This window comes from Megalobrama amblycephala, linkage group LG14 (assembly GCF_018812025.1).
Source record: "Megalobrama amblycephala isolate DHTTF-2021 linkage group LG14, ASM1881202v1, whole genome shotgun sequence".
NCBI lineage: Eukaryota > Metazoa > Chordata > Actinopteri > Cypriniformes > Xenocyprididae > Megalobrama > Megalobrama amblycephala.
In genome coordinates, this window is record NC_063057.1 from 31,648,130 (window position 1) to 31,661,371 (window position 13,242).

A 13,242-nucleotide genomic window follows, 5' to 3' on the forward strand; every position below is an offset into this window, starting at 1 on the left:
ACATTACCCAACTTCAAACTACTACTGCGCCAATAGCTATGACTTATTTAAATAATACTTTCATCTACTTTTTAATGTTATACATCTTTAAAAATACACAAAAGTGACTAAACATGTCAGCCAATACCTTTCTACATGTTTCACAAATAACCACTAAAATATATCAAGGAACACTTTACTTTCATCAACATCACAAATATTATGGATGAGCTAAAATACTATACAGTTTAATAAGATTACACAAAAAGAGGAACGCCCACATTTATTACTTTTCAGATGACAGCAATGTCTTCTTATCTACTATAAAGCATGTCATCAACACAGCCACACACATAAGTCATAGCACCCCTAGTGGTGAGGCTTATTTAATAACTAACCTCCATGCAAGCATAATTTTGATTTTATGTATTTATACACATACTTTCTATACCAATAACAAATATTCCTTACTTCCTACTATGCACAATTTAACTTTCTGCTGACCTACCTGGTTAACTGTGTAGACTTGAGTAACATTGATTTTTACTCAACTGTAAGACTTAAATGTGCATGTATCTTTCTATTCATTGAGACTCACTCTGTTGTTGTGACAAGTGACCGCCCGGCCGTAAATAAAACTTAATTTCTGCAAAGAGCAACTTGGAAGTCGTGTCAGGTATATGCTGTACAGCTAAAGCTTCTACTCTCAAAAGACCACAGCAGAGACAGTGATAGTGTTGGAAGACTATAGAGTCGCCCTCGGGCTGAGGCTGTAATACTCTGAGTTAGTATTAATGATCCTGTGTCAGACCAGCGTACACCTGAGAAGGACGGTGAGAGTGTATAGATGCTAAAGACCTGTGTGCTCATGTGTGATCGAGGTAGTGATAGTAGCTTCTTGACGGGACGCCATCACCTTACTTCAGGAGGGGAATTACCTCGAAGTATTGGAAATGCATTAGAAGTATTCCAGAAGGGAATTACCTCGAGATACTGTAATATTATATTGTATTATATTCAGGACGGGAATTACCCGTATTGGTACTGTAGTATTGTATTTTATTTCATTGACAACTGGAGGTTGTTCGAATTGTCAGTGGTGAAGTCAGATTAATATGGGGAATTTCCATGACAGAGGCAATGTAGAAAATGACCACACCCAGAAACACACAGGCAGAATGACATCTTTAAAAAGACGCAGTGTCACATCCGTGTTGTTCTTTTTAGAAATAAAAAGCTCTTTCAGATGTGCTTAAGAGCACAGGGATGACGGCAGACAGCTGAGGCAGGAAGTTCTCTTAGGACGATCTCCGCTGCAAACACCGTCAAGTCCGCTGCAACTCACAGCCAGATCTGTCTTATCAATATTTTCAATGCCATATCAATAAATAAGTAATTTGACAGGGTGTGTGCGACATCTGGGCCCAAGGAAATTGTGGACCAGTTTTGGCCTGGGGACCAAACACGAAAGCTGACTGGCTGCAATATAAGTTGCATGTTGGTCTCATTTGTAGTTGTAATACAGCAAATTATATTTGTACTAGCAAAAGAAAGAACTAAACCATTAAATAAAAAAAAAAAAAAATATATATATATATATATATATATATATATACATAAAGCACTGCAGGACCATTTCAATGAGCTTTATAGCTAGCATTACATGGACGCAGGAAAATTAAGACCTGTTTAAAACTATTTTAGACCTAGAACATAATACTTCAGCAAATTTAAGACTTTTTAAGGCCTAATATTTTTAGGTCCCTGTGGAAACCCTGACTATATTTTGAACACCACAACACTAAGGTCTCTTTCAGGCTGGTTTACTTTAAGTGAACTGGGTTTGGTTCTTTTCAAACAAACTTCTTTAAAAGAACTCAACACCTTTAAGTGGAAGTGAACCAAGTGAAAAAATTATCTTTATGTTCACACTGTCCCTGTCCCTGAAAGAGGACCTTTTTTGGTCCACTAAAGTAGGAATGTGGTCTCAGACCTCTTTGTGTTCATACTTTATAGAACAGTCCAGTTCAGTGTTTGATGGCTTGACCCTGTGGACTTCAATATTTGATCTCATTCACTTACGTTGTATGTGCCTCACTAACCAAGATATATGTTTGTAAAGATTATAATTATTTTGTAAAATGACACTGCTACAAATGCTGTTTAATTAGCATAACTAATTAAAAAATAGAAATTTTGTTGCAATACTACATCCATATACATCCACGCATTATATCACACATCCGCCTGTGTAAATAACATTTATTTTGAATAGTTTTCCTTGAATCATGTTTTTTATTACAGAAGGCAATGATATCATCAGCATAGAAAAACAAAAAGGACAACTACAATAAAAGAAAGATGCAAATGAAATGAAATGAAACTGCTTTCAATTTTCCATGTGGAAAAGTAAGTAATTTACATAAATGGGTGATCAAACATTACCATTCTGAATTGATAAAATGCAGAACTTGAAACAACTGTGATATAAGTTTGTAGTTATGATTGCAAAACAACAAAAAGTCACATCAAATTTAGTGAGATTCTAGTAATTATGAATAAAAGCAACTACATCTTTCAACACATTTCACTGTAAAGAACAAGATGATTGAGATTGAGGTCTGGGTCTGCTATTAATTGCTTGAATCTGCTGTATGTGTTGCTGCCTCAGCACTTCCATGTTCTGTTCATTTATTCGCTGCTGATCTGCTATCATTTGTGCATACTTTCTCGACATTGTCTCCTCTACATCTGCATTCTTTCTCTTCAACTCGTTTATCTCCCAGGACATCATGTTAGCTTTCTCCTGAAAGCCATTCTCCATCAGGGCAGCCTGCTCCCTCATCTTACTCTCCATTGCACGCTTTGTCTCCTGTTGTTGGCGCGACATCTCCTGTTCCATGCTTTGTGTGACCTGTCTCACCCTCTGTTCATTATTCTGTTGTTCAGTCTCCATCTTCTCCTCCAGTTGACGCTGTTTCTGTTCCTGGGCTTTATTTGCCTGTTCCAGAAGGACTGCCCTCTCTCTCTCCTCTGGTCAGCCAAAAAAGAAGTGGTTGAAGGAAATATAAGATGGAGAAGAGACAAGAGTCCAATGAAGGAGACAAATCTAACATAGATTTATGTCTAACTCTACGGTGTAATTAATGCATTATCACATGATTAATTTAGTCCAGTTTAACACTTTAAAAATATTTAATGAAATTAACACAGCATCCATTTTCTGTCATCCTTTGGCTAGTGTTACATTAAATAATCACGCTCTTATTCATGCAAATATCCATTCAAGCGCGACAAGGCAAACAAGAATGCGCTGTCTGTGAATGTCGTGTCTGTGTGACACACTATGCACAGAAAAATGTGCGCCAGTATCAAGTTCTCTTTCGTGCTTGAATAAACAATAACACACAGAATTACGCCAGAATGCCCGTTTTGTCGACTATCCTCATAAGAGCAGTCTTAAATTAAGTTAAATAACTTCTTAAACAAACTTAAAGACTTGAAAATGAGAAAATGAGATGCGCGTCAGATCCGCATCATGTTCAGTAGCGGCAGTATAGCGGCATAGTGCGTGTCCTGCATGCCTGTCCACTACACCCCTGGGCATCATTCTCATCCCCTTTATATAGCAAGCTGTTTTTCCTTAAAAGAGCATATTTTATTAAAAAAACAATGTCTATTATATGGAAAACACGCTTTTACCACAAATTCTTCTTTCATTTTCAGTTATTTTATCATCAGCTTGCTTAATGGCTGTGGTCACTGCAGCCTTTTCCTGTAGAAACTTCTCCAACACCTCAGCAATCTATGAGGACATACAAGGAAAGACTAAGCATGATGTTAAAAAATATTAAGAACTGAAGACACTTAGTGCTATCACTTCACATTCAAAATATATACCATAATATTGTTATTGTATAATTATGGCTTTGCTGCATTTTAACAATAAATAATATTGGAAATATTATTGTCATAATTATAGCATTGTTCTATATAATGAAACATTTATAACCTTGACTTCTTTGCAGGCCAGTGTATTGTATTGATTCACAATGTCCTTCAGGTCCTGACAGAAGAGATTGTAACCACCAGGTTTGGCATAAAATCCTTGATTGATTCTTTCTGTCATTGGGTCAGAGAGAACTGACATAAGACTTTCACATTTTGCCTCCGAAGCCTTCTCATTGTCCCAGAGATACTCATCAAACTGACGACTGATGGCTTCCTAAAACAGCACACAGAAAAACAGGAAGGATGCTTAATGCTCATTGTTTGAGTTCTTTTGCACATTTTCTAACAGTGGCCTCCTATCAGTAGTGGAGGCTACCATCCCAACCACTGGGAACAAGCAGGGATTCAGTGTCTTACCTAAGGGCACTTGACATATAGCCAGGATGCACGAGCGTTTGAACCAGGACACTTTTGATTCTTAGTGAATTTCTCTACCTCCTGAGCCACTATTTTCCAGGTAAAACTGATTTTAGCCTAAATAATATTTTGGTGTTCTCACAACTCTTCCACTGGAAGTTATAACTGGTGGTGCCTTCATAGGTGCATCAGGAGCAACCACAGGAGTATTTCAATGTTCAGTTTCTGTACTAGGAGGGCCTGAATCCTTGCACCATGTAAGATCTTGTTTCAGTTTTATTCAGCATCACAACTGGTGTTTTCTAGCCTTTCTCACTGTCCAGTTTAACAACAACTTTTTCCCCAGGTTGGAGTTCTGATAAAACATGAGCAGAGTGTCTCCGATCATAGAAGAACTAGAAGAACTTTTAGGATTCCTTTGCGCCTTATCCTTCCACACCACTGCTTTGTAATCAATGGGTTCAGGTTGGTGTTTTTCCTTAAGCATTAGCAGGTTGGTTCTGATTTGTCAACCTGTTATTATCTGGGCTGGGCTTTGCCCGGTAGCACATCAGTGCCATCTGAGGGTCAGGTAGGCTGAGAATCCGTTTTGCAGTTTGAACTGCTTTCTCTGCAGCTCCATTGGCTTGGGGGAAATGAGGACTTGAGGTTGCGTGGTGAAAATCGTACCCTGTACAGAACTGCTGAAATTCAGCAGAGATTAACTAGATACAAGCTCCCTGGGAATTCTCCATCTTACAAACATACACTTCAGTCTGCTGATAACTTGAAACCTGGATGGTGTCTGAAGGTGGGCTATTTTTGATGTCATTCAAGTAATAGTCTACAACTATCAAGTAAGTTTCACCATTCAACTTGCATAAATCTGCTGCAATTTTGCACTAGGTTCTTTCGTTTGCGTGGGTTTGTGGGCCCTACAAAAGGTGTACATTGAGACACTCCTGTTAATGTCATTACCTATTGCAGGCCGCTAAACTGACATCTTTGCCCTCTGACGGCACTTGGAGAGACCTTGATGGCCTTCATGACTTAACACCTCCTCCCTCATCGAGGAATGACAATCCTATCCTCGTACAAAGTACATTGACAACAGACAAGGAAGCGTTAGCAGTATGATAGCCACTCAGCTGGAAGGGTATATGCTTTGGCCAACCCTTGCTGAGAAAGCTTATCACTGCCTGGAGATCTGCATCTTCCTCTGTGGCCTCTCTAATGACACCCAGCTTTGATTGTGACACCTCTTTAGATGTGATGACTGCTTCAACATATGCCTTCACCTCATCATCCATCTCTGAGCAGCAGTGCCCTCTCAGAGGATTCTGAGAAAGTGTGTCTGCCACCACCAAACATTTACCAGGGAAATGCACTGCTTTCACATTGAAGAGCATAAGGCGCATTAGTAACTGCTGACATCGTAATAGGGCACGATCAATATCATCGGAGTTAATGATTGGGACCAAACGTTTGTGGTCTGTTTGCAGGCAAAATTCATCCAAGCATTGAAGGTAGCGGGTGAACCGCTACCATGCCCACACACCTGCCAGGCACTCCTTTTCAATTTGAGAGTATCTGCACTCTGCTTCAATCAAGGTTCTGGAACCGAATGCGACTGCAAGTATTGCATCACCATGAACTTGGAGCAAGGCAGCTCCTAACCCAAAACTACTGGCATCTGCACTGACTATAGTGGGTTTCGCAGGATCGTAATATGCGAGAGCGGGAGCTGTGGCTAACTTGCACTTTACTTTGCACAGAGACTGCTCGTGGACTGTCCAAAGCCAGACTGCATCCTTCTTCAGCAAAGCTGTGTCTGGCTGGAGCTTCTGTGTAAAGCTCTGGCACAAATTTTCCTAAATAATTAATCATTCTCAGAATTTGTCTAAGCGCTGTCAAATTAGTGGGACTAGGCATATCAGTGATTGCTTTCACCTTGGTTGCATCAGGCTTGATTTGGTCCTGACCGATTGTGTGGCCAAAATACTGCAGCACAGATTAAAGTGACATTTATCATGGTTCAGGTCTCAGACCTCACTCTCTAATAGTTCTCAGAACAGCCTCAAGATTCTCGTCATGGTTGTTTTGGTCATCCATGTCATCCATGACAACTACAGTGCCTTTGTGTCCAGTTAGAAGTGTACTCATTTCTTTTTGGAAAATTTTAGGTGCTGAAGTAACCCCAAATGGTAGTCTATTAAAACAGAACTGTCCTACTGGAGTTATGAATGTGGTCAACTACACACAGCTTGGGTCCAAAGAGATTTGCCAAAACCCTGAGGATGTGTTCAGAGTAGAAAACACATAGGCTCCTGAGAGTTTGGGGGCAATATCTTCTAATGTTGGGAGAATAAACCACTCACATTTTACAGCCATATTCAAATGCTTGAGGTCAACACAAATCCTGAAAGAACTTTTTTACTAAGGTCACCATTGGGCACACCATTCCATTGGTTCAGTGACTTCCCTATGGACTGCATGTGCTTAAGCTCATTTTCTACCTTAGAAAACAGGGGAAAGGGAATTCTACGAGGTCTGGCCAGACTATAAGGAGTGGCATCTGACTTAAGTTCAACTTTCACTGGTTCACATTTGAGCAAGCCAATGTCTCAATAGATATCATCATAGTCTGTAATTTCATCCACTCTCTGTACTAGGCCCATCTTACAAGCAGTGGTTCGACAGAGCAAATTGTTAGCAAATGGCCCATCTACAACAAAACAATTTTCCCTTTACTTTGAGTATTTGTTAGGAATTTTTTCCCATTCAGCTCACTTTTCCCCCAGGACTTCTCATGTTTATACTGCTTTTGTTCAGGGGAGGGCACCCTTGTAAGATCTCATATGTATAGTGAGACATGATGGTGATGTCAGCCCCAGTATGAATTTTGAACTTGAGTGATTTGCCCTGTATAGGCAGAGTAATGCACCACCTGTCCTCAGAAGCAAACTCATTCATTACAGACCCGAGGAAAAATGTTTCACGTGTCTCAGTGTCACACTACCAGCTCTTTGAAATTTTTCGTTTTACATGCAGTGGCAAAATGTCCCAGTTTATTGCATCTCCTGCATCGCTTATTACGTGCGGGGCAATTATTCTCTCTGTATGTGCGATTACAGTGCACGCTGTCTATGGCTCCTTTCCTCTTGGGTCTTAATGAGCTCAGACAGCTGCGCGATCTGGACCGCTTTGTCCAAAGTCATTTCAGGTTCCATTTGTAAACTTTAACAAATGTCACGATCAATGTCTGAAATGTTCCTATGACAACTTTATCCCTTAAGGCTGATTTATACTTCTGCGTCGGACCTACGCCGGAGCCTCATTAAACGGTTTTATTGCACACCTTCCAGCCAATCAGAATGAAATATTCAAACAAACCATGGTATAATTTGGTATGGAAACTTCCACCTACCTCTAAAGATGTCAAGTACTTCCCATCATGGTCCCTGAAGGAGCGTTTCATGAAGGTTTGTGTTGCCATGAGGCTGAAACTCTGGTGTTCAGAGGTGATTTCATTCAGTTCCAGGGGAAAGGAGTTCTTGAGCTTCTCCATTCCACTCTGGTAAACCTCAAGCCCCTCCTGCAATGCAGCTTCATTCTCAATCATTGACATGGCGATCACAGCATTCTCCAGACATGGCACAGCCCCACTGGAGATGGTGTCCACGTACATTTTCGCAAGATGACCCAAAACTTTAGTAAGGTAGAGGAATCAAAAACAAGGAATTAAAAAAGGAAAAAATAAAATTATGCTGGCTGCTTACAGAGTGACAAATGGCAGGTGATCTGGTTAACATAGTGGCTTCATTCCTGAAGCTGTTTTATATTTTTCAAGCATCATGTCATGAAGATGTTTGTGAATAAAATGTACAAAAACAGGAAACACTGCCCACCATAAAACAAAACTCACAGTCCAAAACATTAAGAGGCTTACTGACTTACCTCTGCCGGTGACTGTGTGTCCATCTTTCAGATTTTTCACTTGGCTCTGGTCAAAGATAAACTGGCAGAAACGATCAGTGACCTCGAAGAATTTTTTTGAAATCTCAGCTGGGTCCAGAGTCTCCAGATAAGAGACATTGTCTGGATGAGTTGGGAATGGGAAGGTGAAACATTTCCGTGATGGGAAATATTTACGAATGCACTCTCTTGGAAGGTTGTATTTATTCACATGACTTGAGTTACCTTCAAGAGAACAACACAAAGATTCCATTCAGTCAAATGATACACACAGTGTACAAAATTAAATGTTTAAAATAAAAGAAACTATAAGTATCAAATTGATGTTAATGATAAGTGACTTTTGATATCACTGTAGGTAAACACAGGAAGCTAAAAATCTGTTATTGGACCTGGCTAGGTTTTGCTTGCTCACGGAAAGATTAAGCAAATATCCATAATCAAGCTGCACAATGTGATAAAGCAGTTAATTAAATAAAAGTTCAGGCTTTAAATATTACCTAATTTTAGCCTCAGAGCAAACTCTAGATATTTATCCTCTGTTACGTCTTGGCCATTGATGTTTAGCTGCAGAGTGAAGTCCCTCACAGCCCAGATGAATTTGGGGAAGAACTTCACAAACTCTGAATCGTCTACAACTTCATCAGGTGATTTGATCTTGATGTATTCTGTTAACTCAGTGACATATCTGTTTAGTCTGAGTTAAAGAACAGTTATAGATTCACTATGAGCCAGGGACTATATATAAAATCAGTAATCTCGAAAGAGAACAGAGTTGTTATATATATATATATATATATATATATATATATATATATATGAAGGCCACAATGACATTGAGTCTTTGTAATTTAAATGCATGAAAAACCTTTTGAAATATAATCTGCAAGCTCTAAATTAAACAATCATAGAGGAATTTTGACTTCACTTGTTGCTTAATCCCGGCAACATAGTATGCGGCAGATGCATGGTCATTATTATCAAACTCATATATTTATGTATTAGTGCTGTCAAAATTAGTGCGTTAGCGCATGCAAATATTTCATAGAGACATCAGTACCAGTATTAATATCAGTGATACTGGTCTTCATTCATAAAAAAAGATCCCATTAAACAAATATATAAAATAAACTGTCTAGTTGTTTCTACATTATTTTGGAACTGTGAAATTATTACAGTATAAAAATATTAAAAACTCCAATGTTTTTAATCGTGATTTATCGCAATTACAGAAAACATGTTTTTTAATCAATTGACAGCACTACGTTTTCTTGTTAGTTTTAGAAAAAAATATTTAAAGTTGAATTTACTTAAAATATACATGCACCATTTTTGCATCACGCTTTTTAAGTAAATTCAACATATAATTTTATATCAGTGAAGAATATTTCTATAGTGACAATGAAATTGAAATTATGATCAGAAGGATACTGCAGTTCCTCTATGGCCTTGTTGTCAATAGTTCCTCGGCTGTTCAGCACTAGAGTGCTACTCAGAAGGACGGCCAGAGAGAAGATCTTGGTGTCATGCTTTGAGTCCCCCTGAGGATATAGGATATGTTGATTTGACATGAGACCACAACCCATAATAGAAGACACACAATTGCCTGAGATTTTATTGAATGGTGCTCTTAAGAATGATCTGTGAATGTGAGATTGGTGTACAATATGATATTAAAGATCCTGAAGATTCCTGAAGATTGATTTTCATGTTGGCTTTATCACTAATATCATACACCACAGTTCATTTCCATCTGAACTGTGGATGGAGAGTTGCTCCTGCATCTTTTTCTGTATACAGACTTTCTCTTTTTTCTCCCCTCGGCTAAATAGTTGAACTATAACTAAAGTCATCACTACATTAATTCCCACAATCTCTGTTCAAGCTCTGATTCTTGTTCAAACATTCTGGGATTGTAATGTTAATAGGTTGTGGTCCTAGGATCAAATTTTGTAGCATTCCGGGTCCAACTTGCATTGACACAGAAGACTCTCCAGCAGTTTATGGAATCAAAATTCTGTTTGAATGGATACATAAATAAATAGACAGACAGATAATATATGATGAAACTAATTTGGCAGTCACCTTGTCCACGTCTCCGAGTCCCTCAGTGTCCAGCAGCACCAGAGTGGTTCCTGCTTTAGTGGGGTGATCCACACACCACATCCAGATGCCCTTCGTCTTGGACTCAATGGTGCTGCCCAATGCAAACCCTAAAAATGGCACACAAAAAAATGACTTGCATGTAGGGCTGGACAATTAATCAAAAAGTAAATTTAGAACATTTTTCAGGTATCTGAAAATATTAACAGGTTTTTTAATCTTGTTAATACTTTCCCCTTAAAAACATACTACCGCATGTAGTCACATGACTCAGCCCTGTCCAGTCAGCGGCATGGAAGCAACATGGAGGCAAACAGCGAGCCAACACACACAGATGGCGCACGAGTGGTGAGCCCTGAAGTGAGATCACTTTTACTTGTCTTCACTAAACTTTGTCAATTGTATGTGTTTTAAGGCTTGCCGGTTTGGACCAAAGACGGGATGCTGGAGTGGGGCAGTATATATATATATATTTTTGTTGCTGTTGTTGTTGTTTGGTGTATTGTACTGTACAGTATATTAAGGAATAAATAAAATGTCCAAATGTATACATTTGTGTCTTTTGTTGTGTTTATCATGTAAAAATATTTTTTAAGAGGGAGAACCAAGAAACATAACTTATTACCATTTTTTGTAGTATTGTTTTGAATTTATCTCACCAGTGTTTAAGACTTTGTTGTAGTGTGTGTGTGTGTGTGTGTGTGTATGTTTTAAAGCTTGTGTGTCATGTCTGAGGGCAAAGTTTGGTTTTTCACCTAGATTGAAAGGTTGTGAGTGGAGAGTTTCATTTTGACCTAAAAATAGGAAGTTTGGGGAATTGGGTGAGAAGTTATGGATTTGTGTTTAGAGTTTCGAGAAAAGGAGGCATAATTTCAAGAAATGTGTTTAAAATGTTCAATTAATTAAGATTGTGATTTTAGGTCATAATCATCCATCCCTACTTGTATGCATGTAACTGAATGATGTTTCTCTTAAAGGTGCCCTAGAACTCAATTTCACAAGATGTAATATAAGTCTAAGGTGTCCCCAGAGTGAAGTTTCAGCTCAAAATACCTCATATATTTTTTTATTATACAATATTTTAACTGCCTATTTTGGGGCGTTATTAAAAATACGCCGATTCAGTGCATGGGCAATTCCAGGGCACCTTTAAGCTTTTGGACACTATCAGGACTGCCTGTGTATTTCTAACCTGTTTGTTTTCCTGCGAGGCGATTCATCAGGTAGGACTTCCCGGTGCGGTAGAGACCCACCACGGCCACCACCACCACTGGCTGCTGGATCTGCTGCAGGATCTGTAGAGCTGACTGCTGCACACACAGCTTCCCATCTGACTCCGTGTCAATCAAGCATACTGGTTTGTCCATGATCACTGGAGAATACAGCTGTCCAACAGATACACACATTTAAAATCCTTTAAGTAACTGCAGTGTACTAGAAGTAGAAAGTTAAGATGGGTTGAAAAATATTCCAGTAATTCAACAGTACACAATAGAGTAATTCTGCACTGAGCAGCTTTTCCTTTTTCTGTTTTGGGGAACTTTCTGTGCACACATACACATGTGGATAGAGAAACAGACAAAAGCAGCAGAATATACTAACTTATACACACAAACATTCCAATAAAACCCACACCATTCATCCACACTCACATAATGCACACATACACACATTCTCCACAAATTACACAAAAACACTGATTGAGATATAAAATGTTGTATGTTTTATTTGTGTTCATCTACCATATTAGCCCAAATGCAAACTCCTCTGGTCTAAAAACTCTCTGGGTTTAGCTGATGAAGAAGATCATTTTAAGCTGTAACAATACAAGGCCATAAACTTTATCACGACATGTCAGGGTGTAGAGATCACTCATGCCCACTCTTACACATACACACACACGTCTGGTTTGCTATCCTTGTGGGGACTTTCCATAGAAGTAATGATTTTTATATTGTACAAACTGTATATTATATCCCCTTACAGTAACCCTACCCCTAAACCCACCCATCACATTAAAATAAATAAATAAAAATAAATATTCTGTATGATTAATAAGCTTGTTTCCTCATTTCCTCAATTTAGGTCCCCACGGTGACATGAGTCCCTATGAGTCTGTGTGCATTCAAGTCCCCACCGGGATAGAAAAACATGTACACACACAAATACATGTATATGTGGCTTATAGTGACTCTTTATGTGTAATAGCTTTTAACCTGAGCAAATATTTTCTATTCACTAACCAAAACCCCATGGATGAAGGAACGTCACTTACCCTTTTGCTTTACTTAACTTCAGTAGCTTGATCTGAGTCATACACATGTTGTAGTTTTCTGACATTATATCTGTATATCTTAGACACACCTTTAGTCCAGCCTCTTAAGGCCAATTAGTCAAAAGTAAGTTAGGGGATGTCCCTGTTCTTTCAGTATCTTTGTGGTTATTTTTGTGGCTGACTTACATCCACTTTTATTGGCAAAAGCCATGTGCAGTTTAACTCTTGGTTACTTTCACTTTCAAAATGAGCAACTGCCAGTATATACAAGAAACGTGGAGTCTTCCCAGAATGTCCAACCACATTGTCAATCACTATGTTTACATGTGTATATATGCAATTATTTTTAATAATCAAAGTAAGGTCTTAATCGCAGTAAGACATACAGTAAGACTCCAGTTGACATACAGTGTTCATTATTCTGATTATTCTCTAATAAGTATAGTTATACCAAACTCCGAGGCATACAGTATGCATGTTACCTGCCATTGTTTTAATCTACTCACATCAAATTCAAAATACTTTTTTATGGACGAACTGGATATTTTTCAGCACTGTGATGA

At 38.6% G+C, this 13,242-nt stretch overlaps 1 protein-coding gene across 1 annotated transcript; it reads right to left on the reverse strand.

Moving 5' to 3' along the window:
* Nucleotides 1–2,213: 2,213 nt before the first annotated feature.
* LOC125245070 (guanylate-binding protein 1-like) lies at nt 2,214–12,841 on the reverse strand. The gene is made up of 10 exons (XM_048155514.1): nt 12,680–12,841; nt 11,597–11,789; nt 10,387–10,514; nt 9,733–9,842; nt 8,802–8,989; nt 8,284–8,526; nt 7,754–8,034; nt 3,992–4,204; nt 3,682–3,784; nt 2,214–3,012 (listed from the first exon to the last, which is right to left on the reverse strand). The coding sequence occupies exons 2-10, from the start codon at nt 11,769–11,771 to the stop codon at nt 2,567–2,569; spliced, it is 1,887 nt and encodes a 628-aa protein (XP_048011471.1). The 5' UTR covers nt 11,772–11,789; nt 12,680–12,841; the 3' UTR covers nt 2,214–2,566.
* Between the last annotated feature and the right edge of the window lie 401 nt (nt 12,842–13,242).